Consider the following 25811-nt stretch of genomic DNA (forward strand, 5'->3'; position numbering starts at 1 on the left):
CAGGCAGAACTTGGCACATTCTGCCCCTCCCACCAGATACAAATTCTATACATAATTTATACGTCTGGGTTTTTACCTAGACATTTTGGTAAGATTGCAAAAAAGGTGAGGAAAGTTATAATCAATGACAAGGAAAGGAAAGGCAGAGAGCTAATAGAAGGGTGCGCTACCTCTCTCTCTCCCTCTCTCTCTCTTGACAGCTGCTGGCAGTCATACGCAAGGACCCCTTTGATTTCTGAGCCTTACAGAAAACACTGACTGTTCATTTTCATACTACCCTCTGAAGCATAGCCCGTATGTCACACTGCAGAGAACACAAATAAGATCTGCCCCTGGATGCTTACACACAAGAGATCAGGATCCTCTTTTTCCTCTTGCCTACAGTTTCTTTTTCTGCACTGGAATAAGATTGTCAACTTATTCTTATCCCAGAAAGGCCAGCTACTGCTTATTAGAGTGGGGGAATATGTACAGGCCTGCGATCTAATCCACTATGTTCCTTTCCTTTATCTAACAACAACAAGAAAGTCAACACACTTTCATGCTCTGGTGTTGAGAGGAAAGGAGGCAGATTTAAGAGTTCATCAGCTGTCCTTGCATCAGAGAGAATGTTTGTGCCTTAAGAGTAGGAGGACTGGATTCTATTCATGGTATGCCTTGGAAAGAAAGGCAACAAGGCCTTTCCTGGCCAGCACTAGCAGCTGGGGCATGGCCAGAAGCCCTCAAATATTAAATGACGTAAGTGCTGAACACATGGGGAATAGCCACTGCCCCAGCTCCAGAATTGGCCAGCCCGCATATCCTCCACCCTGCAAGGAACACAAGCAGAGTACCCCATTCAGATGCTCACTATGGTGATTCACTCCACATTTCAAGAATGGATCCCATAGAAAGGAACCCAGGTTTGGCAGAAGTACACCCCAGGACAGCAGCCAACAGCGGCCCTGCTGCTCCTGCCACTGGGGTTTGTTCTCAAGCTTGTGGTCTGGCCTCTATTTCAGGGGCTGCTGTACCCAGTCTGGTTTCAGCAGCATGCAGCCCAGCTGACTCACAAGCCAGGGTAAACGGTCTGTGGTTCCTGCTCCACGCCAACTCCCTCCTCACCTGATTATGCCTAAATCAATAAATAAATACAGCGGCTCACCCTCTGAAAGACGCCTGGATGGCAAACAAATGGGTAGGAGAGCCATAAGAACATGCCAAGTGGGAGCATGAATACATACACAACCCCCTACATAACTAGCTTGAGCAACTCTATACTGAGCCACTGATGCAAGTAATAATTGCCCTTCCACGATATTGACAATATTGTGCATTGACAGAACCTTTCTGTTCCATTTCATGAGCTCACCTGCACCTTTCTATGTCAGCCTACCTTTCACCAAGGTTGTTTTTCTAGTTGCCCTATATATAGGACCAGCTGTAGGATCTTTTCATTTGTGGGAAAAGTGTAAGCTAAGTGTGCTTTGTGCTTTTGAAAAGAAAAGAAAAAAGAAAAGGTGGCTTCTGCAGCCTAATAGTGCAAATTAAAATATGCTAGCTGTGTGGGACAATGAGATAGGCAAGACACTGAAATCCTACTCCCTGGCCACTGGAAACCGTTAATTGCTTAATGCTCCACTTCTGAGATTTCACCAAGTGTTGACCACACACTTCCAGGCTGGGTTGAAGTTCAGTGCCAGAGCACTTGTTGTGCATGCAGAAGGTCCGTTTCAATCCCTAATATCTCGAGGGAGGACTGGGAATGATTCCTGTCAGAATCCCCGGAAAGTCATTCCCAGTAGACAAAACTGAGCTAGATGGACCAATTGGTACAAAGCAGCTTCCCAAGGTCTGATTTGCAACAGTTTAACTACAATTTAGCACACACAAGCATTTTGCTCCTTCCCTTGCGCCTGATTATGCTGTGCAGGGGAGAAACAAGGCAGATTCCGGCTTCTCATAAAGTACAAACATAAGCTTGTGGTGTCTTTCTCCTTAAACAAGCCATGAGCAGAAGCCAATGTGTATTCAATGGCTTACTGCTCACGGTTTACACATCACGACAAGCCAAACTCATAGAACATAGGAAGCTGCCTTGCACTAGGTCCATCTAGCTCAGTATTGCCTACAAAGACAGGCAGCATCTCTCCAGGGTTTCAGACAGGGAGTTCCTCTCAGCCTTACCTGGAGATGCTGAGAGTTGAACCAGGGATCTTCTTCTTGCAAAGTGGATGCTCTTTGCCCAACTCCAACTTGTTTCCTCCCCCTTGCATATTAAACCATACAGTTTAATGTTGCATGCAAAATGGGCTGGTCTTCCTGTGTTCCCAAGTCTGCATGTTTTCACAGCCATAGGATCTAGAAACTTCAAAAAACAAACCAACAAACCAGGTTAGTATCAAAGATTTTGTACTTGTGTGGGATTGCAGAACACACTCAGTCCTAAATATTAGAGCCAATTTAAAGGTGTAGAAGTAGCATGTGGTACTATGCATTTTAGACTATACTACTTTAACACCTCTTTTCCTATATTGAGCTGCAGAGCCTTCCTTACATTGTTTATTCTTTTATCACCAGATTGGGCATTGCTTTCCTTTTGGTGTTGATGTTTTTCTCAAAAGGCAAAGTAGGGGTTGAGCAGTTCCGCCTTCTCTCTGTCACCCAATAGAATTTTTCCATCTTCTCCACACAGAAAACCAACTATTTGCTTATTATTCTTGTTTTGAACATAGCCAATGAATTTTTAAAAAATATTTTTAACCTCTCTTGCAAGTCTGAGCTCATTCTGAGCTTTAGACCACTTGACCTTATCCCTGCCAACTGTTGCCTACTCATGTATATTCTTCCTTCAAGGTTTCCCCTTTCTTAAATTTCTTATATATGCTCTTATTAAAACTCAGCTCATCTGCAAGCCCCTTATGCAGCCACACTGGTTTCTTTAGGTGCCTCACATATACTCTCAATCTGTATTCTATTTTCCAAATGGATGTCTTCACAAGTGTACACATCCTTTACATATAATGCTGCTACTCCTCCCCTCCTGTCTCCTCTATTCCTTTTGAATAGGTCATTCACCTCAATTTCTACATTCCAGTCATGATTCTCATCCTACCAAGTTTCAGTAATGCCTATTAGCTCATGTTTGCCACCATGTACTGAGAGCTCATATTTACTGGTATCTTGCTTGTTTCCCATACTCTGTTAGTATAGAGACAACTACAGTCTACGGTCTGAATAATTTGTATCTTTCCCTCCTGTTAGGAGTTCAAAGCAGTATACATGGGTTTTTCTCCATTTTTATTCTCACAAGGTCTCTGTGAGGAAGGTTAGTAGGTTGAGAGACAGAATTTGGCCCAAAGTCACTCAGGAAGCTTTAGAGTTAAGCATGGACTTGAAGCTCTCTCTCCTTGGTTCAAGCCCAACACTCCACAGTACCACTATTTTTGAAAGTTGCTTTGAGTTGCCTTATGTTTTTTTTAAAGTAACTAATAAGTTCAATAAATAATAATAGTGCACAGAGGAGGATGCATCGAAATATTTATTGAGTTCTCAGCTTGTGGATAATTTCCTAGCAAAGGTTGTGAATAACTCTTTAAAAGGGGGGCGGGGGTAGGTAGAATCATAATTTTAAAAAGCTAGTCCCTTCCCCCCCTTTATCCCAAACTCACAGCCAAGTGATACAGGAGATGGCCAAGAGAAATTCTACAAGACATTTGCTTGCCAACTGTTGCAGGTGGTGTCCCTCAGCCATGGAAATTGCCATGTTTTCCCAGCAAACCCAGCTCCCATGCTTCTCTAGGCTGCAAACCACAGCCACCTTTTGCTAATGAAAACCATTCCCCAGAAGGAAGGAGGTGACAGGAACAGTAGCTTCCTCTCCCTCCTTCTGCAAATGGAGCTGGCAAACGGAGTGAAGGTCACTGCCACGGCCGTCTGTAATGCAAGAGGATCACTGCTGCCTGCCAAACAATAGCTGCTTCTCTCAAGGAGAATATTTTTAGCACCAATAAAAATGACAGTGTGGTGAGCTGGGCAACAAGCAGGCAGGTGCTAGGTGAGGCCAGGTTGAGCATTTCAGTGATCTGGGAAATCCAGGGAAGCAGGGCTTTTTCCAGAACTCTCCTACCCAGAGCTTTCTGCTTATGCTATCTAAGCCAGTATGAGACAGCCCCATATTAAAAAGGAAGAACCCTCACCCTGCTGTCCCAAGTCTACTTCCCAGCACAAAATAATTTAGGCCACTCTCAGAGGAATCCCATATTGATCCTTCTAGTTCAGTCTTATCTAACTTACCAGGGTTTCTGACAACAGCCTTTCCTAGCCCTACCTGAAGATACCAGGGATTGAAACGGGGGCCTTCAGCATCCAAAACATGCAGGTCTATATTATTTATTATTATCACCACCAACATTTCTAGGTTAGATTACTGCAACACGTTATATGTAGGGCTGCCTCTATAATTTCAGCTGGTGCAGAATTCAGTGGCCAGGTTGCTCACCTGGACAAGACCATTTGAGCATATTACACCAATCCTGGCTTGACTACACTGGCTGCCAATTAGTTTCTGGGCCCAATTCAAAGTGCTGGTTTTGATCTATATAGCCCTTAATGGTGCAGGACAGCAATAATTCAAGGACTGCCTCTCCCAATATGAACCAAACCAGACCCTGCGGTCATCATCTGAGGTCCTTCATGAGAGTTCCGGAGGGTGGCAACACGAGAACGGGCCTTTTCTGCAGTCGCTCCTCATTTGAGGAAAACTCTCCCCATAGAGGCTCGCCTGATGCCTTCATTACATATCTTTAGCTGCCAGGCAAAAACTTTTCTCTTCAACCAGGCATTCAGCTGATTAACATTCTATGGCTTTTAAAATGTGTTTGTGGGAGGGGGTTATCAGTTTGTTTTTGTTTTATTATGTATTCTGTATTCTCATTTTGTATTTTTCTGTTGTGAACCACCCTGGGATCTTCAGCTGAAGCGTGATATACAAATGTAATAAATCATCATCATCATCATCATCATCATCACCATCACATATCCACTATATAGTATAAAACCAACATATAAGTGTCATGGATTCCCCAAATAACTGTAATTTGCAAAGGTGTTGAGGATGTTAGAAATCCTTAGTATCTCTCACAAAATTATAGTTCACAGAGTCCTCTGGGAATGACCATTCAAGCATTTTAACAGCACAATTGTAAGTCTGAGTATTCAGAAGGAAGTCCTATTGAAATCAGTGGAGCTTATTCCCAAGCAAGTGGTGTTAAGATTGCAGCTGAAGTCTAAGAATTAAAGTCACATATACATATATATGTATATGCCACTAACACTCCTTCCACACTCTTTCTAGCTCCTACAACAAGCATGGCAGTGCCAAAGTGACTTCCCAGATCAGTTCTCCCAATTCCTCCCCCCACAATCCCCTGCAGACTTTCAAGACACTGATGTGCACCCCTTGTCTAGCCCTCTTAACCCTAATCCAGGGGAGGGAACCCCCTCCTCCCTCCATCGTGCTAACAGCAGCTTTGACCCAGTGCTTACTGACGTCAGTGGGAGGGTGCTCTTCTGCAGATGTCCACACTCCCTGTTCTATCACTTGCTTAGCCTGCCCAGCTACGGCAGTGACGGACACACTGGGGAGCCGCCTGTTTGTTTATCTTCCTCTTCAGCATTGCTTATTTTGATGGCACATCCTTCTGGTCCAGCCCAGGTTGACCCATGAGCCCTCCACATCCTGTTTGCTGGAGCTAACTGCGCAGAGACGGACAAAGGTGCAGCACAAAAGTCAGGACCGTGGTACACAAAAATATTCTGGGGAAATATTATTGGGGACAGGCTATATTTGAATCAACAGTTACTTGCAAATGAGCAGCTAAGACAAATGTGGTTCCGGACCAAGGTCCAGGCTTGCTGTGCAGCTTGAGGAATTATAGGAATAGCTCTTTGCTGTCCAGAATTGTGTCTACTGATAAGCAGGCTGCAGCACAAAATGCCCAGAAAAAAAGCCTCCTGCAGAGCAGCATAAGAAAAGTAGAATAGGGAACAGCAGCTGTCCTTACCTGGCATGAAAACCCTTAAGGACTGCACAGAAGTTACACAGGTAGAGGTCTTCAGACAGCATTCATGCACTGAAGAAAGATTAGCATGCATTGCCTACCCTTCCTCCATCAACACATTCTCCAACAGAAGAAGAAGATTTTGGATTTGATATCCCGCTTTATCACTACCCAAAGGAGTCTCAAAGTGGCTACCATTCTCCTTTCCCTTCCTCTGTGAGGTGAGTGGGGCTGAGAGACTACAAAGAAGTGTGACTAGCCCAAGGTCACCCAGCAGCTGCATGTGGAGGAATGGAGACTCGAACCCGGTTCCCCAGATTACGAGTCTACCGCTCTTAACCACTACACCACACTGGCTCTCAATAGCCCAATAACTCATCTAAGTCTCAAAAGGAACTCCTAAAACCCTGTCTGCAAATAGCCTCAAGACATATTATTAGAATCTCTGTCAAAATAAAAAAATTAAGCCACCTAACATTTCTGGAATCTTACTAGGGCCAGGAAAGAACAGGTGCTCCCTCTTTCTTTTTCATTACCTTTCATAAAAAGGAAAACACATTCATTCTTATCCATCCCTCTTCTGAAGGGAAACTGCCCTTCCAGTCTCTTGACATCTTTCATTCTATGCTCAGCACCCTCTTCAACTTGTCTTCAATTTCTCAAAGCACCAGGCCCTCACCAGCTTGTCTCACCTACCAAATTGGGCACTGAACCACCAATCCTTGTTTTCTCAGCTCAGCTTTCCACTCAGTTGTATACACTATGGGTGTGATTGTGCAATAAGGTTTCCACTTCTCTACAACTGAGTCCCCTCCTCAAAAAAGGGGGGGAATGGCCCAGAGGGATCAGAAGGACCCCTGCAACAGCATGTGGGGGGAGGAGAGGGGGAAATTGTTCTTTTTTGGCAAGCCCAAATGTTTCCCTGATGGAATGATAGCCTTAGTGTGACACTAAATTCCTCCCTTGGTATACTAGCCCTTTATAAGCTACTAAGTTTTATACAGGGCAGACACATTGAAATTAATGGACCTAACTTACTCACATTCATTAATTTCAGTGGGTCTACTCCAAGGAAAATTTAGCTGAAAATTTAGCTGGAAACCCACTTTTGGAAGTGTCCCAGACAATTGTGTCAAAAACCTAAGTTGATAATTTAAAGAGGTCTGCAACTTTATCCTCTGAATTTGAGGAAACTGCTTTATATATAAAAAAGGCAGGCCATTGGTTCATTTAGCTCAGCATTGTTTACAACACTGACTGGAAATGGCTCTCCAGAGTCTCAGGCAGGGAGAGATCTCCCCCAGCCCTTCTTGGGAGATTCCAGTGATGGAATCTGGGACCTTTTGCATGGAAAGCATGCATTTTACCACTGAAATATTCAGGTTACCCTGATGTTCACTAACTAGCATCATACATTCACAGAAGTATAGCTGTCAGCTACACCCAAGGCACAATGTATGACCCACCAAACCAAATGCTGTCCAGAAGGAAGACAGGAAAACCAGAAGCTACAGAGGTCCTGGTGGGATGCCATACACGGCTGGTGGCCTACTTTTAGTCTGGTGGATGACTAATATTTAGCCAAAATCTGCTTCCCTGCAATATCCACACACTGGTTCTAGTACTGCACTCTGGAATCCTGTCCCTATTATCTTAAAACAATTACTACTGAAGCATATACACACCAGCCATTTGACCGACCTTGGATAGTCAGTGTGGAAAAAATGGAAGGACTGTCCACAGCTGGCCAATTGGCAACTTTCACAGAAAGCCAGAAAATCATGGTTTGGCTGATATGTCTTCTGTAAGATTTGACTTTTGCCCTTATTACTCCTTTATTCATTCTAAAATCAAGATGTCTCAGTCCCTAGCTAACTCTCATGGGCTGTTGCGTCTCCCCTAGAAGCTCCACCCAATTACACATAAGAGACCTACTACTGATTACATAGTCTTGCAACTGACCCTCTTTAAGCTTGCCTTAAATTCCAATTCACACTTGAACATGTAAACAAATCCCAACTTTAGTCTTTGTGATCCCACAATTGCTTATCATGACCCTTAAAACAGTCCTTCCAATACAGGCTCCTTCTCAAGGCCACTTTGCAGATTATCCTTGACCAGTGTGAACAGCACAGCAGTTTGAGCCCTGGCACGTGCCAATATAACCAACACACAGAGAGAGAACCCCAACTTTCCATCTCTTTCAAGTGCATGCTAACAGACCTCATTCTATAACCCTCCACTCCTCAGCCTGCAGGGAATAAGAAACTTTCAGTCACAGCACGTGGCATTGGAAAGAGAGCATGAAATCACTGCAGCCAGTAAGAGAAGGAGCGTGGGAAAATTCCACAAGCCACTTCCTATGACATGAATTACAAGCTTGTACATTGTTAAGAGAGGTGAAACTCTGGGGGCTCTGATACATAATCAGCAAGCTCCTATGCTGAAACCCTGACAGACAGGTGTGCATATTGCTTAGGCGTAACCTCTCCTTGAGCTCAAACCAGCAGCCGTGTTCTGGAGCAGATAAGTAAAAAAAGGGCTGCTAAGGGACCTGTTCCAAACAGAACAAGCTCATAAACATTAACATCAGCACCCTAGTGGTTGGGTATCAGCAGATAATGATACACACAAAATGTAGACAATCCACATGGGCCAAGATGGCCTAAGAGCAAAAGCCAACCACTTCAGACACCACTAAATGCATAGTACTCTATACAACAACAACAACAACAACAACAACAACAACAACAAACTTTATTTGTGTAGCCTACAGGCCATTGCATTAAAAAGACACATATTACAGATACTGGTAAAAAGCCCTATATAAGCCAATAAAATGAGCTGAATCAGAATTCAGCACATAGCACTCTATAAATGTTGGCATTAGCATAGGACTTCATTTGCTGCTTATTTTAACCAGTAGATGGAAGAGGCAGAAAACCAACCAATATGGAGATAAGGTGGCGAGAGGGAGGAAAGTAGAGTTACTGCGCAAAAGAAAAATGGCAAAATGGGAAGAATGGGGTTGGAAAAGGGTACACCCCATAAAAGCAACAAGGAATGTTCAGGATTCTCAACTCTGACTGCTGGAAAACAGTCTTAACACCTGCTTTATCAAGAACAGCAGAAAAGCCAATAAGGATACCTGTAAATGGGATTTGCTTGCATAGGGGAAATGGGAAGCTTCAGTGCTAGCACTGGTGGGAAGTGTGTAAAAAAATTTACTTGGCAAATGTACAGGTGCCATCACTTTGTCCAAATGTATTGTACAAACTAAGTGCCACAGTTATTGGGAATGGTATCTGGTGAGGTTACAGGGATTTCCAATAGAGATCCCTAGCTTCCTCTCATAAAATTACAGTCCCTGGGATTCCCTGAGACACAGTATGTATAATGAATCAGTTTTACATTTGCAGGAGAGATATGCCCTAAATAAATTCTCACTTAGATTCCATATTAATCCAAGCTCTGTGACACAATCACACATTATGCTAACTGAAGCTTAACCTAGCACAACACAACAATGGCTCATTTACTCTGGCACTTCACAACATGACTGTACAACAGATTGGAATGACAACATTACACAAACTTATGCTAAACTAATCATACCTGCCTACAGTTAAACAAAACCAAAGCACACCTACATGGCACAGTCATGCTCATGCATATATAGCTGCAGTTCAGGATGCTTATTGGTATAACTTTGCAGGGAGAAGAAGAACCAACCAGAGGCAAGGGGAGAAGGAAGAATTGGAGAATCAAGATATCCCACTGGCAAACCACCACAACCAGAAGCTCTGAGCACACGTCACTACTGCCCACAATACTACCATTTACCAAATTAATTAGGAGAAGCAATTTCTCCTATACTTAATGAAAACATTAAGATTCTTGTACCTTAGTCTCAAATGTCTGTAGGAAAGATTCTTCATTGAAAGGTTCTGTCTTTAAACGTTCTGCAAGAGAAGTACCAACAATAAAAGAGTGAGTGGTGCTCCAATCTGGGCAGGTATACAAGCTCTCTTTAATCTTCAGATGCTACATTACCTTGGAAATAGCTATATATATCACCTATGGAAAGATAACTCAAGCAATCTTATCCCATTCCCACCTGAGAACACACAAAGATTAGTCAACACCCTTTTCCTGTGTCAAGCCCACAGCTAGGCACTGAGTGATTCAACTGGTATATACAGTACCTTGGTACAACTGCATCTAACTACCGGTATGTCAACATGATGTAATATGTATGGCCTGATGCATAGTGTTAAACCCAAGAGACTGAAGTTCAAACCCCAGTTCAAACGAAGGCTCCACGAGGGGGTCTGGAAAACTTTCTCTCAGCCCACTCCTCTACTAATAGGGACAACCTACCTCACAGGGTTGGTGTGAAGAAAAATGAAAAGGGTGAATAAGAGGACCATGCTACATAGGTCATGACTAGTAAACCTCCAAGAAGAGAGCACTTTACACCTCACTCCCAGGAAGGGGCCTGAGGTCAGTGGTCTATCTAGGGTAACTGAGGACAAATGTAACACAACTGTGTTACATCCTATTTCCTAGCTCTGAGAACACAGAGCTCTCCCCTGTGGGGACAGAACATATCTCCGGTCCTCTGTGCCTCAGGAAATCCCTGGCCCAACTCAGCCTGTCATTTTAGACTAATATAGATGTGGAGCATGACAAGTCACATGTATAGGAGTTCAGTCTTTGTAAAAGATCCAACTGTGCAAAATACCACCTCTAGCTAAATAAATGCAAGAAAGCACAGCTGTGTGCATGTGTGCACATATGTAGGAACCATGTCAGACAATGATGTAAGATCTTGCACTACCTGATAATTAAAAAAGGAAATTGGAATCCAAGACCAACTTTACCTGTCCAAAATGAGGTTCAAGCAGATACCCAGAGATGGCAACTTGGCCAGGAATGTGTAACCCTGGTAATGTATGACCTGCAGAGAGCCTTATTCTTGCCCTACGTTTCCAAGGTAACTTGCCATTTCTTCTCCCTTATAGCATTGGATGGTCTCAGATTGAAGCAGTGGTTTTTGATGGACTAAAATGTTGTCTGCTGTTAGCTGCACTGCCAAAACTTTCAGATGCTGTTACTGGTGGCTGTTTTGTATATATTTTTTATGATTTGTGTGTGGCTTTGTGTAAATGTGTTTTATTATAATGTATTTTTACCTATGCTTGGTATTCTACTCATTTGTCCGTAATGCAAGGATTACCGCTAGTGCAATGGGACTTCCCCTCTTCCCCCTTCCCCTCCTGTTTTCCCAGATCTGCTACAGAGGGATGGGAACCCCAAGAACAGATTTTGAGGCACTCAGGGGGAAGGAAGGGAAGTTCTATTGTGCAAGCAGAAATTCTTGCCCAGACAGAACTACTTCTTAGCACAGTTGAATAAAACCCCATGCTCTTATATATGTTGTACATCACTTGAATACCTTTTTGTGTAATGTGTTCAATTAATAAGAATAAGAATAATCATGAAGGCCCATTTCACAAGTGCCAGATATCTGCAAGCTGTATAAACAATCAGTGAGAACAGTGGTTGGTATCTGCTGAAAGAGACTGTACAAAGAACAACCCAAACCAAATTAGAAGTTCCGATCCACTTTCCCCAGCAATCACCAAGTGGGATGGAGGAAAGGGACACTTAGGATGATATGACAATCAATCACACTACAGAGGAAGAGCAGGGCAACACAAGGCCTCCTCTGCTGTCCCAGAGTACATACTAAACCATGAACACACATCACTGGCACAACCCAATCCCTGTCTGGCTAATCTGAATCTTTCCATTCTCTGGGGTTTAACAGCCAGCAATGGAATTCCCCCTACCCCCAAAAAGTATCTGAAACAGAACACCTGTAGGCTTATCTGCAACTTTGTAGGGGGTAAGAATAACCAAACCTTATGAGGAATGGTTGAAGGAGCTGCCTATGTTTAGCTTGGAAAAGAAGAGACTGAGAGGAGATATGATAGCCTTCTTCAAATATCTTAAGGGCTGCTACATGGAAGATGGAGCAAGATTTTTTTCTCCTGTACTGGAGGGTAGGACATGAACCAGTGCTTTAAGTTACAAGAAAGGATATTCCAACTAAACATCAAGAAGAACTGGTGGTAAGAGCTGTTTGATAGTGGAACAGACTCCCTTGGGAGGTTGTAGTATCTCCTTCATTGGAGGTTTTTTAAGCAAAGGTTGGATGACCACCTGTCATGGATGCTTTAGTTGAGATTCCTGCATTATAGGGGGTTGGACTAGATGACCCTTTGTGGTCTCATCCGATCTTTGATTCTATGATTCTAAGAGCAGGGGAACCCCCTTTTGCTCCAAATGCTTGCAGAGCTTCTACACAGCAGAAAGAACAGCCTGACTCCACTCAAGCTCCTTTACAAGCTGGCACTGGCCCCAGCCTCCTGGGTTGCAGCCAGATGCTCAAAGGAAAGAGCCCTTTGGCTAGCCCCCAAGCACTTCAGCTACAGGTCAGTGTCCAGCTCTTTCCACCTTCAGGGCACTGATCCCAAAGCTTCTGGTTAATAGTCTGGAGCAGCTGCATGTGAAATCCAGGTCAGAATGGCTAATGGCCAAAGACTGCATGCTCGGTGCCAGCCATGAGGAAGGAAGGAAGGAAGGAAGCTTGTGTCCCAAAGTGGAGCAGAGTGCAAGCAGCACACTCCCTCCTTACCTCGACTGAGAGTAGCCCCACTCTCCCGGTAGTCTTCGATCTCGGCATCCTTTCGGAGCAACAAGGATGCCAGCTCCCGCACTTGACTCTGCAACACCAAGCTCATCGCCATCAGGGGCTGCACAAGGTGGCAGAACATCTGTCATAGGGCACCAAAAAGAAGGGCAAGGGTCAACAAGCAGCAATGAGAGTAAAGGGCCTGGTGCCAGCCATGGTCATTTAAACCAAGCACAGGGACGACAAAAGTACCCATGAAGCCACACACTATCTTCCGCTCCAGCCCCTTCAGAGAGGGACACTATAAGAACCAGCAAATGTATATTTTCAAATGAGAAGGAACAACTCCGCCTTGTGCCATAATCTCTATTTGGGACACTGCCATGATCAATAATGGTCCTCAGACTACAGTAGCAGAGTTCTCTGCCTTTTTAGTTGTTTGCCAGCAGAGGGCTCTGCAACAAGGTTTTCAACATGGTCATTTAAATATAAAAGCTCATGCTAGACTTTGTGTGAGAAAGGTGCAATTTAGACTTGCCTGTGCCCTGTCACTCCCACCCCCCACAATGAATCTGTTGTTTACTGCTGAATCAGAGCAAACGTCTTTCAAGTTTTCTCTGATTTATTGCAAAAGAATGGGTTTTCTGCAGGAAAGTAGCAGGATAAGGGCAAAACTGTTTGGACCCATGCCTAGAAAGCTTGGGACAAGCAGAAAACTACCTAAACCCATGCTTTCTAGGCATGGGACAAGCACAAGTCTGTATGAGTCCCTAGTCTCTGCTGTTCCAGCACCTCCCAGAAAGCTGCATGAGAAAAAGCAAGGCACATGAAACATATATTTCACACTGTAGCTGAAGGAAAAAGAGGGTGTTAAAATCAAGACGCAGAATAAATATTTACCCTCAAAGCATTATGGCATCAAGGTCTGAAATACTCTATGGATTCCTCAGCGACACTTGCCATCATGGAATATGGGCTTTGGAACAATATGCTTGCTCCCTAAAAAGTCCTAGTTAGCTCTGTTTCAATCGGAATAAAAGAAAATCCACCCACCTTGGGAAACAAGAACAACCTCAACTATCAGCCAAAATATTGGTTGCATACACCATCTGAGACATAAAGTAAGTGGTGAATATGCTAAAATTAGATTTGGAAGAGCTATGGCATACAACTGGGCAGCCATGGATCACTCAGTTCTCAGCTGATTCTAACATTTAGGGACCAATGCCTGCCAGACAGGGAAGAAAGAAGAGATATGCCACATAGGGGAACTCAATCAACCTGCCCAGGCAGCTTTCCCCAGGCAGAGCTGTTATGTTTCACAGCATAAAAGTGCTACAAACACTTGAGTTAGTAACCCAGTAGCATAACTCAGTAGAATGTCTAAAAGTGCAAGTTCCATCAAACACCTGACAGCTGACAGGTGATGCAGAATGATGCATAAGCAATAGATGAAATAGCTACTAACTCCCAAGTGCTAGTGCTCTTCTGAAATAGCAGCAGCCTAGAAAGCTACATTAGGGATGCGGGTGGCACTGTGGTCTAAACCACAGAGCCTAGAGCTTGCCGATCAGAAGGTCGGCAGTTTGAATCCCCGCGATGAGGTGAGCTCCTGTTGCTCGATCCCTGCTTCTGCCAACCAAGCAGTTTGAAAGCACGTCAAGGTGCAAGTAGATAAATAGGTACCGCTCCGGCGGGAAGGTAAACGGCGTTTCCGTGTGCTGCTCTGGTTCGCCAGAAGTGGCTTAGTCATGCTGGCCACATGACCAGGAAGGTGTATGCCGGCTCCCTTGGCCCGTAAAGTGAGATGAGCGCCGCAACCCCAGAATTGTCCGCGACTGGACCTAGCGGTCAGGGTTGTCTCTTTACCTTTAGAAAGCTACATTATCTCAAAAAGGTGTTTAGGTTCTATACAGCTGCCTGTTATTTTACTTTTTAAAAAAGTATGTCTCTCATGCTCTCTGAGATGCAAGTAATAACAAATCTCAAGTGAAATAACACAACTAAATTCTGTATCTCTAGGCCAGTCAGAAAAGACTGTTACCTGGGTATGCAGTGCCCCCTGGTGCACACATGGCAAAACTGTAACCAGTCAGCTAAAAACTACAGGTACATTTAGGCATTTATCTGAGCAAAGCTGGTCCTAAGACGACATCTGCTTCCACATTCTAAGTAGACACAGAGCAGGAGGGCAGCACTCTGCAACTGAGCAGACGATGACATAGGATGAGATACCATCCAGAGACACTAAAGCAAACATTTAAAAAAAACAAAACCAGAATGCAATTTTCTAGTTTCCAGGCAGCCTAAAAAACAGGAATCTAATCTTTTCAAACCTGGGGCCCACTTTCAGCCAAATATTCATTATGGACTCATTTGTTAATGTTTTACCATTTTAATGCTTGGAGGTAGTGTCACCAGCATAACACCTTAAGTGAGGCATGAGTAGCCAACATGGTGTCCTCCAGATATTTACTGGCCTACAATTCCCATCATCTCTGGCCATTGGTCATGCTGACCTGGGCTGATGGGAGTTGAGCCCAACAACATCTGGAGGGCACCACATTGGCTAACCCTGCATTAAGGTGTTCAAGAAATTGGCTCCAATTCTCACATTGTATTAGGTCTCACACTCTACTAGGAGGATCTGCTTTTTGGCAGGTGATGGTTGATGCAAGTACACAATCCTACACAATAATAACAAGCAGATCCAGAGCATCTGCCAATTAACTGATAAGCAGGGCTGAAACCAAAACCATGACTATGAAGGGGTAGCTATACCCTCAGAACATCTCAGCTAATAGCTAAGAATTATTCCATTAATCCGTTTGGCTGGTCTGTGCCTAGAATCTTCTTAGTTCTAGGCAGACTTTTCTGAGTTTCTTATCGTCTGCCACTCAAATATCTGTATCTCTTCCCTGGAAGATCCAGAAACCAAGAAGTACTCCACTGAAGCATTGACCTTCCTTCTCAATCCAAGAGCCAACTCACCATCTTAACAGGTGCTGCTGAACAACGGAAATCCCAGTAGAATGGTAGCCCTGAGAGCTCACTCTTCACATGAAGAGTCAGTGTGCTGGAGCTGAGCTGGCAGGAGAAGATGGTAGAACTGTTCTTTTTTCCTTCCAATAGGGGACATATCAGACTGCGCAGGCGACTCAGGAAGGAGGATACATGAGCTGTCAAACGCTTATTTAGCTCCTGGATGAGATTTCAAAAATTACAATGAGATGGGGGGCAAAATTACTTATGCCCACAGAAGACTGGGCAGGAGTTTCTCCACTATCTCCTCCCTCTTCCCTACCCCCACCCTGCCAGTGGGTACCATTGAAAGGTGTGTGCACACACCTGCTGTCCAGAAGATCCCAGAAACCACACTAAAGGCATTTATGCAAAATATGTGTGCATCTGAGGCTTATTTGTTTCCTGTTTATTTCTATTGTGCCCCATCTCTAGAGATATGGAATGGGTAAGAACATTTTTTAAAAATACATAATAAAAACGGAAGACCTAATATTGCAAAAATTGCATTTGTACAGACTACACATCTTTCCTAATAGTTTTGTCAGGAACCTAGGAAGCTGCCTTCTATTGAGTTAGACCATTGGGTCCAGCTACTCAGTATTGTGTACACTGACTGGAAGTAGCCCTCCAGGTTTTCAGACAGGTAATATTCCCAACTCTACGGGGAGCTGTTGGGGATTGAACCTGGCAGCTTCTGCATGCAAAGCAGATGTTTTGCCACTGAGCTGCAGCACTTTCCCTTGTTGCAAGGATATTGCATCTTCCAAGCATTCAATGTACAATAACCTGTACCTGAGAAAACACTACTCTACTCATTGGCAACTTGGAATATGGAAGTATGAATGTTAACAAACACCTACTGGATATGGGGTGTGGTGCAGTCATTAAAAGTAATGAACTAGAATCCAGAAGATTAAGGTTCAAATCCACACTCAGTCATAAAGCTCATTGGATAGCCTTGGGCCAGTCACTCTCTTTCAGCCCAACCTACATCATAGGGTTGTTTTGTAAATAAAATGGGAATAGGAAGAACCATAAACATCACTTTGAGCTCCTTGGAGATGAGGTGGAATATAAATGCAATGTTAGATGAAAAATAAAATTTCACCTATTTGTCCTGTGATTTCCAGTCATGGGTCCAAGAGGTTCTTTTTTTGTCTTGCCACTTTCTCCAGGAATGAAAGTGAACTTGCATAAAATCCGATTGATGTTTGTTCCAATTCAGCAGTAAACAGCGGGTTCTCCCATGGAAAGTGGTGGGACAAAAAAAAAAACCTCTCAGGCCCACGACTAGAAATCAGAGACAAACAGAAGTGTGGATGAGCCCTCTATGCCGCTTTGAGATTCTTTTTAGTTTTAGTGAAGGATGGTGAGGCTTCTACTGATTTGGAGGCTGTGCCTACTGATAGGATAGCAGTTGCAGTGTAAGACTGCAGAACATTTACAAAACTGGGCTAGTTACAAACAAGAATGTATTCTCTGTGCGGAATTGCCTTGTTAGGGTTTCTTTTAAGCCCGAGCTGATAGAATAGCTGCTGAGGTGGATACACCATGTGCACATTTCACAACCCTAATTCTTTACTTACCTTTGATCTCTGTTGTATCACCTCAGTATCTACCTTTTCGTACCACATACTGCTGAGGTCAGAAAGGAGCAAGGCATAGCCAGCATCTCCAAACCAAACCTTAGTCATCAGTTTTGTGGACTCATCAAAGCAGACTGAAGTCCAGGGCTGCAGGAGGAGTCTGTTTTCTGGGTCCTCAGTGCTCTCCATCCTATAACAATAATGAAATACACTTTTATATGTTTAATTTAATCACATTATTTCTTATTTCTACATGGTAAACAAATGGAAGCCCTTCAGTGATGCCTAATCCTCATTTTTTTTTAAGAAAGAAAAGAATGAGGGGCATCTGAGTCATGGAACTCCCACATAAGATCAAGTTTAGCCCTTCATCAGCTGGCATATGTGTAGAGGTTTGGAGCTTTTAGAGTTAACAAGCTCAACCGGTTGTCCCACCCACAGGAGGAAGAGCGTCACCGGATGCTCTGTGTACTGTTGTACTTTGTAATGTGATACTTTCTGTTTCTTGTGTCCGGAGAACGGAGAGAAGGGAGAAGCCACCAACATGGCTTGCGACTCTCCCGGAATGTAATGATTTATGCCTTGTAAAATAAAGCTTCTAGATTAGAAAGAAGCCGGACTCTGTTGTCTGTAATATGCTGGCATACACAACCCCGCTGCGTGAGAGAAGATAAGAGAAGATAACTCTGCTGAATAGCACAGGAGACGGCAGCAAGGAGAACGTACAGGAGAGGTACGTGCGCTGAAGGAAGCGTGCCGGGCTCCAAGGTGTACTAAGGTTGGTTTGAAGTGTTTCCAACAATCAAAAACACTTCAGGTTATGGGTCCAAGCTTTTCCCGATTCTGGGCTGATTCTGGGACAGTTCCAAGGATCCAGAACGTGTGTGCCAAGCTGAGAAGTGCCTCCCTGGTTTGGACTGTGATGGAGCATCCAGGGAAGTTTGCTTTGCCAGCAGGAGCATTCAGCAGTCTGCTGAATGGCTCAGGAGCCTAAAACCTGCTGCCAGAGGTTGGAAGGCAGCAGGGAGGCCCAGATCGAGGGCTGCAGAAGCAGTTGTACCTCTCTGGTGAAACCCCCATCTGTGGAGCCGGGTGAGAAGCTACAGATTCGTGAGTACGCTACCCCTGGGCAAGATGGAGGGAGCCATAGCATTCCCAGCAAGGAGGAGGGAAGCTTTTGTTTGCAAGCACCTCCAGCCTCACAGCTTCAATGCAGAGGGCTGTTCCCTGAGAGCGTTGATGTTTTGGCCAACGCCTGTGAGGAGGAAGGTCTGGCCAGTGCTTGTGAAGCCTGGAAGAAGACCCTAGCCCAGTTTCATGGGGCTGAGGGACTGGCTGCAGTGGCTTTGGAAAGCTCGCCCCTAGCTCGGCTTATGGCTGTTGAGAAGCAACAGTGCCATGGAAAGCAGGAGGGGGGCCAGATCGCCGTGGGCTTTGCTCCCAGAAAGGGAGGGGCTGTTTCCAAGTCTGAAGCCAGCGTAAACGCATTGACTGTGGAGCTGTATTTTGGCACGTAGCCTGCACCTGGTCTTTTGTTGACGTGCATGGCTGAAGATAAGGCCAAGGACATGACGTGTGGTACTGGCCATGAGAATCGCAACAGCTCTACCACAGCCCAGGCGGAAGAGGATGCCTACTGTTGTCGTGCAGTTGCCGTGGCAACGAAGGCCAACCCTGGTGGGCTGCGAGTGATGAGTGCCTGTGCAGCGTCTCTTTGCATCGTCATCGTTCCTCCTGGTGGACTTGTGAGGAACTGCGAGTCTCCTTCTACAGAGCAGTTCAACGTACTGGCTGCTGCAGTCGAGAGACAGTTTGTGACTGTTGGAGGCAAGAAAAGGCTTGACTTTTTGCTAACAGTCAAGGGACAGATCCAAGGGACAGAACTGGCATTTTTCTTTGGTTGCTGTCCAATGTTTTTGCTGTTTGCTTTGTGATTATCACCTGTTCTGATTGCAGGGGCCAGAAGATGCTTCTACGCGTGAAAGGCAGCCAGGACGGGCTGTTTGCTGTTAAGAAGTCTCAATCCAGAACAGGGGGAGGTGGCACTGATGGAATGTTTGCTCAATGCGCCAATGTGCCCGTGCACCACTTATGTTTGTGTCAGTGGTACCAAAGGCTGGCAAATCGCCACTGGGACAGTGTGCTGAAGCAGCCTGAGTTCTCTGAAGGGTGCAAGTTAAGGGCATGTAACAGCTTTCTTGATTGCAGGGTTTGCAAGGTCGAGGAGTCGACATCCTGCTACCCCGCGTTTGAAAGGGAAACCACGCGTCCCTTTTCCCTGGTTCATGTGGCTGTTTCTGAAGGGAAGCCAGAAGCTAACCTGGGGGAAGCATGTTGTTCTGAGTGTTTGGCTGATGCTTTCTCTCACCACATGTGGTCTGCGTTGCTCAAGGAGGCAACTGAGGCAGCACCACTGGTTGCAGTGGAACAGCAGGTTTCTACTGGAGTAGGCTGTTCCCAGGTCCTCAGTGAGAGGGGGAGTAAGCACAGTGTGACTAACCTGCTTTCTTCACAGGTATGTGGTCTTGCAGAGAGGCAGCAAAGGATGCTGCATGCTGCCACTGAAGACATGCTCTTGGATGCAGAGCTTCCACAAGGGTTCCGGGTGGAACTGGGTGGTACCAAGGTTCTGAAAGTGTCTTTCTGTGGGTGCGAACCCAGCTTGCATAGCTGGAGGTTAGTTAACACAGATAGTGACCAGACCCAGGTTCTAGTCAGCAGGAGTGCTGAATTTTGTGAGCAGAATGGATTGGAACACATCCCTAGAAGCCCTGATGTTCTGGATGGTCCTGTCAGTGCTGGACAGGATGCGCCACCTGCTGGTGGCAGTGGTCCAGGTGGATCAGCCCCAAGAGGGGGTATTGCTGTGGCTTTAGCACCTGCTGGTGGCTCGGGCCGAGTTCCCGGTCATCACCAGGGTGCAGCGCAGCTAGTGGTGACTCCAAGGCAGCAGCCTGGGAGTGCACCCGCATCTCCTATGTCAAGGACTAGGAGGCAGGCCACGCTTGGTGACTCTTTGTGTGGCAACTCTTCTCCAGGAGAGCCTGGCGCAGGTCTCGTCCCGGAGCAAGAGCAGGGTTCTTTGGCAGTGAAGCAGGAGTCCAAAGGTGCGCCAATGTCATCCTTAGGTGGTTCAGTTAGGATGCACAGGCGCAGCAAGTCTGTAGGTGAGATGCCTGACGTCAAGGACGTGCAGGTGGAATCCAGTGCAACTGGAGCAGAGGGAGAATCTGAAGTGGTATCACAGCAGTCTACACGATCCACTGAAGGGATTCTGCCCGAGAGGTTCACGGCCACTAGCGTGAGTGCTTGTTTGGTTCAGTGTGAACCGGAGAGCCTTGTGAAGGTTCAATGGGTATCTCAAGGTGAGGCCCAGAAATGGCAGGATGCCATGGTAGAGCAGGTAAGCTCAATGAGGTCTTTGGGTGTGTGCACAACCACGACGCTGTCAGAAGGTCGTTGGGCGTGCAGACTCAAGACGGCAGCAACTGGCGAGTTGCAGTGCAAGGCTAGGTCAGTAGCCAGAGGTTTCGCTCAGGAGGAGGGGGTCCATTGTTCCGAGGTACTGGACGCGCCCTCTCTCAGAAGCGAAACCACGCGCATGCTGTTAGCGGTCGCGACTCAAAGCAGCTTTGAGGTAAGCCACTTTGGTTTGGATGCCTGTTTGGATTCCGACCTGGATGAGGAGAGGTACGAGGTACCTCCGCCAGGGTTCGAGGACAACGGGCCAAATCAGGTGTGGAGTTTGCACGAGGCAATCACTGGCTTGAAGGAGTCAGCCAGAGATTGGTCCTCAGGCGTGCAAGAAGCTTTGAGAAAGCTAGGTGTCAGCCAGAGTTGTGCTGATAGCTGCCTGTTTCTGGCAGGAGTAAGCCCAGAACAGGGTCTAGTTCTGCAGTCCGGTGCGGACATGCTTTACCTGGTGGAGACCAGGGGACAGGTGCAACGGTTCGCAGAGGAGCTTGGTCAGTCTTTCCAGCTCAGGAATCTAAGCCCTGTTGGTGTTTACCTAGGTATGCAGGTAGACAGAGCTGAAGACGGTAGTGTCTTGCTCAATCAGACTGGCAAGGTAGTGCAGTTGTTGAGGAAGTGCAGAGTGTCTGAATGTGCTAGTGTCAGAACACCCATGGAGACGTGTCTAGGTGAGGACAGTCAGACCGGGGAACGCTCTGAGTTCGAGAGCCCCGAGGTGTTTAGGTCAGCTCCTGGGAGGATGTTGTTTCCTCCATGGTTGAGCAAACCTGACATAGCAGTTGCTGTGGATCTGTTCAGCAAGGTGGCTGCAAATCCCAGCATGCATGCCTGGAATGGCATGGTGAGAGTGCTCCAGAGTTTGCAGGAGACTAAGGAGTTTTGCCCGGAGTTGTCAGCTACCGGTGAGCCCCAGCTCACGCGCTGGTGCGACGGCGGTTGGGCAAATTCCGAGGACAGGAAATCTGTGTCTGAAATGGTTGTACAGTGTGGAGGAGCTCTAGGCGGGCTGAAGTCCCGGTGCCAGAGCCTCATTGCTCGTTCTCGTGCAGAAGCCAGGTACAGTGCGTTGTCAGTGCTTTGCAGGGAACTGGAGTTCTATAGGTGTTTGGTCCAAGAGATCTGCGTTCAGAGTTGCCTGCCCGTGATGGTTTGGGAGGACAACCAACTCTGTTTGTTGGTGGCAGAGTCTGGACAAGTCAAGGCCAGACCCAAACACCTAGACGTTCTCTTTCGAGACGTGTGCGTTCAGACCGGCTTGGAGAAGCTGAAGTACTGTTCTGGTCAGGTGAACCAGAGAGTTGGGTTCACGAAGCCCCTGAGCTTCCAACGTCATGGGGAGTTCTGTGAGGGTTTGTGTGAGGTAAGCTGCAAGCTTACAACGCCCCTGTGTGCGGGACAAGAGGGGGTGTAGAGGTTTGGAGCTTTTAGAGTTAACAAGCTCAACCGGTTGTCCCACCCACAGGAGGAAGAGCGTCACCGGATGCTCTGTGTACTGTTGTACTTTGTAATGTGATACTTTCTGTTTCTTGTGTCCGGAGAACGGAGAGAAGGGAGAAGCCACCAACATGGCTTGCGACTCTCCCGGAATGTAATGATTTATGCCTTGTAAAATAAAGCTTCTAGATTAGAAAGAAGCCGGACTCTGTTGTCTGTAATATGCTGGCATACACAACCCCGCTGCGTGAGAGAAGATAAGAGAAGATAACTCTGCTGAATAGCACAGGAGACGGCAGCAAGGAGAACGTACAGGAGAGGTACGTGCGCTGAAGGAAGCGTGCCGGGCTCCAAGGTGTACTAAGGTTGGTTTGAAGTGTTTCCAACAATCAAAAACACTTCAATATGTAACATTCCTAGTTTGGCAGAGGAACCTCCATCATAACAGACTGCTAGATCAGGCCAAAGCCATCTAGTCCAGCATCCTGTCCTCATAGTGCCTAACCAGATGCCCATGGGAAACTTCCAAGCAAAGCCTGAACACAACAGCATTCTCCCAACCTGTGATTTCAAAATACGAGTATTCAGAGGCATACTGCTTCCAACAGTGCAGCATTGGCAGGAAAACGTGCTGGATGGCTGGAAAAAGAGCATGTGAAATAGGGGTGATTTGCTGTGAAAAGAATTCCAGGTGTGTACCCACCTACACCACAGCAGCCAAATGTGGAAGTTTCTTTTCCTCTCTCTCTTACTTCTCAGGTGGATTGTAAGCTACTTCTCCCTTCTTATAATGCCACTGGGAAAGCAAAAAAGGCATTTTATCTGTTGTTGACATTTTGCACAAAAGATTAACAAGAGAAGAGAACAGAAGAACCAACACTTTCTTTAACTGACTTAGGCAAGCAGGGCAGTGATGTGCCTGGGTGCTCTACTGCCCAAGGTGAGGAGGGATACTAGGTGAAGAATGTGGCAGGCTTTCTGCTTACAATTACTCTCATGAGATGAGGTGGGTTAAAGTGTTGCTGGATGGTGTTGGAAAGGTTTAGGATAGGGAAAAGGAAGTACTTTTTCACACAGTTCATAGATGAATTATAGAATTTGCAATTACAAGATGTAGTGATAGTCACCAGCCATTTTAAAGGGGAATCAGACAAATTTGTAGAGGATAAGGCTATCCATTGCTAGCAACCATTATGGCAATATACTACATCCAGTCACAGGCAGTATGCCTCTGAATACTGGTTGCTGGGAATCACAAGTCCTGTTTGCAGGCTTCCCATACTGTTTCAGTGGCTTTCTGTTCTTCTTTCTTGTTCACATAGGTGATGGAATTATACCAGACTGGTGTACATCTATTCATTTTGAAAGCCTGGTTTTCGACAAAGTCCCATTTACCAAACTTTTCCAACCCAATTGTCCACCATGGCCCCCTTCAGGCTTCACCGACACCTGGCCACTGTTAAAAAAAGCTGCCATCAATAAATGTCCTTTAAATTCTTGATTTTTTGGGTCTATATTACATCCAATATATATATTCAATAAGGCAAGCTGTGGGGCGATAACTATGGTCTGTCTTGTTATTCCCTCTATTTCCTTAAAAACTATAAACCAATATTCTTTTGCTAGCAGGGCTTTTCTTACATGGGAAAAAAGAGAGGGAGAGTGAAGTCAATGCTTTGCTGCCCTTTCGTTCCCCTCTCCCTGCATCTGGTTCTTCAGGAGTGACTCATCAATTAGACCCAGAAGCTGTACTATAAGCTCCCTCGGCCAGTAAGAGATGAGTGCCGCAACCCCAGAGTCGTCCATGACTGGACCTAACGGTCATGGGTCCCTTTGCCTTTAGGCAAACTAAGGACCGGGGGCAAGATCCAGCCCAATTGCCTTCTAAATCCGGCCCGCAGACAGTCCAGGAATCAGCGTGTTTTTACATGACTAGAATGTGTCCTTTTATTTCAAATGCATCTCTGGGTTATTTGTGGGGCATAGGAATTTGTTCAATTTTTTTTTTCAAAATATAGTCCGGCCCCCCACAAGGTCTGAGGGACAGTGGACCGGGCCCCCTGCTGAAAAAGTTTGCTGACCCCTGAATTAGCTAGCCCCAAATAATTGTATAAGCCTGTAGCAGTAGCAATGATGACTGTACTTGTCTTGAGAGGGCAGAGGGGTGGCTCAAAACCTTTTTCTTACTTCTGCATAAATCTGAAGAGGCTCAATGTGCAAGCATCGTTATTAAACATTTTAAATCATAAAAGGAAAAAAAGGAGAGTGATTGTTGATTTACTAATGTGCTTGTTGCTTAATACCCTATGAATGCCAAAAGAGAAGGCATTGTCCAATTTGGAATCCTCGTTCCAGAGCCTCAAAATTCTGGGGTCTCCCTCGGAATTTTCCGCGGGTAAGGATTCCAACCTGAATTAGGGGAGCAATAACTGAATCCGGACTACGAAGTACCTTAATATACTGTGACTGGAAGCTGTGGAGGTGAGAAACGTTCTGAGGAAAGCCCACCGCTACACCTCGGAATCAACCCTGACTAAATCCCATCCCACTGAACTGAAAATTGGGGTCGGTTCTCCCGCAAAGGCAAAGCAGGGGCGAGAAAAATAGCAGGGGCAGCTGGCGCGTAAATGGATAACGGAGGGAGGAAGAGTGTGTGTGTGTGTGTGAGAGAGAGAGAGAGAGAGAGAGAGAGAAGCAGGGGGAAGTCTACTTGCAGGACCGTCATACAATGAAAAGGCGGGACCCAAAGCCATTTAGCAACAACAGCCCTGCTGCTCCGACTCCACTCCCACAACCAGTTTTGCTCGGCCCGGGAGAGAAAGGGCCGCCTTTGGCGCTTCAAAATTCTAAGCTCCTTTCCAATCCCAACCCTCGTCCCATAGCTATAAACATAAACACGACATAGCCTCGTAGACCAGTACAGCACATGTAAACTACAATTCCCAGCGTGCCATTCTCGTCTCTAAAGGATGATGTAGTCATGGAGGTGCCTGCCTGGCGCCGGCCGGAATTATTAGGCCATGGCGGGTATTCCCGTCTTTCATCCCTCAAGGAACTGGGGCGGCGGAGGAAAACAGGCTGGGGAAAAACCTTATTGTATTTTCTGTCTCCATTTAGTTCCCGCCTTACCGTGATCTCCGGCTCCCACAACAAGGAAATTGAGGCCGCGCCGAGGAAGGGGGGAGGAGATTCAGACGGCGCCGGAAACTCCTGTGGCTGCTGTTCCTCAGAAGCAGTTTCCCACCTACTGTATTTACAGTACTGTATGTTAAATCCGTCGGCGACCGTTGAAAGCGGGGGAGTTTCCCTCGTGTGGGCGCGCGCGACACCCGTTCCTGAAGTATCGCAGTGAATTAATTAATTAATTAGTCTTCTAAAGACCGTTAAGGAGGAAGGAGGGTTCCGCCTCATAAGGGTGTTCGGAGTGCGCCGGAAAGAGCGCACGGTTGTTTCAGGCTCTTACCGTCATACAAAGAAACAGAGAGCAGACCAAGGGCTTCAAAAAAACAAAGCAAGGCGGTTTATTCCCAAAGAATATTCTGTTGAAACAGA

The 25811-nt window shown here is 45.9% G+C and overlaps 1 protein-coding gene across 2 annotated transcripts in view; it reads right to left on the reverse strand.

Moving 5' to 3' along the window:
- Window positions 1-25512, reverse strand: part of NHEJ1 (non-homologous end joining factor 1) — a 102755-nt gene extending 77243 nt beyond the window's left edge. The window contains exons 1-6 of one of the 2 annotated variants that reach the window (XM_033160774.1): window positions 25389-25511; window positions 22963-23055; window positions 17352-17541; window positions 15733-15942; window positions 12745-12883; window positions 9945-10003 (exon numbers count right to left, since the gene is read on the reverse strand). In XM_033160774.1, coding sequence (XP_033016665.1) covers window positions 9945-10003; window positions 12745-12883; window positions 15733-15942; window positions 17352-17540 — 597 coding nt within the window. In that variant the 5' untranslated portion in view covers window position 17541; window positions 22963-23055; window positions 25389-25511. Of the gene's footprint in view, window positions 1-9944; window positions 10004-12744; window positions 12884-15732; window positions 15943-17351; window positions 17542-22962; window positions 23056-25388 lie in introns of both variants that reach the window. The other variant, XM_033160782.1, reaches the window with a different exon arrangement.
- Between the last annotated feature and the right edge of the window lie 299 nt (window positions 25513-25811).

This window comes from Lacerta agilis, chromosome 1, assembly GCF_009819535.1.
Source record: "Lacerta agilis isolate rLacAgi1 chromosome 1, rLacAgi1.pri, whole genome shotgun sequence".
NCBI classification, from domain to species: Eukaryota; Metazoa; Chordata; class Lepidosauria; order Squamata; family Lacertidae; genus Lacerta; species Lacerta agilis.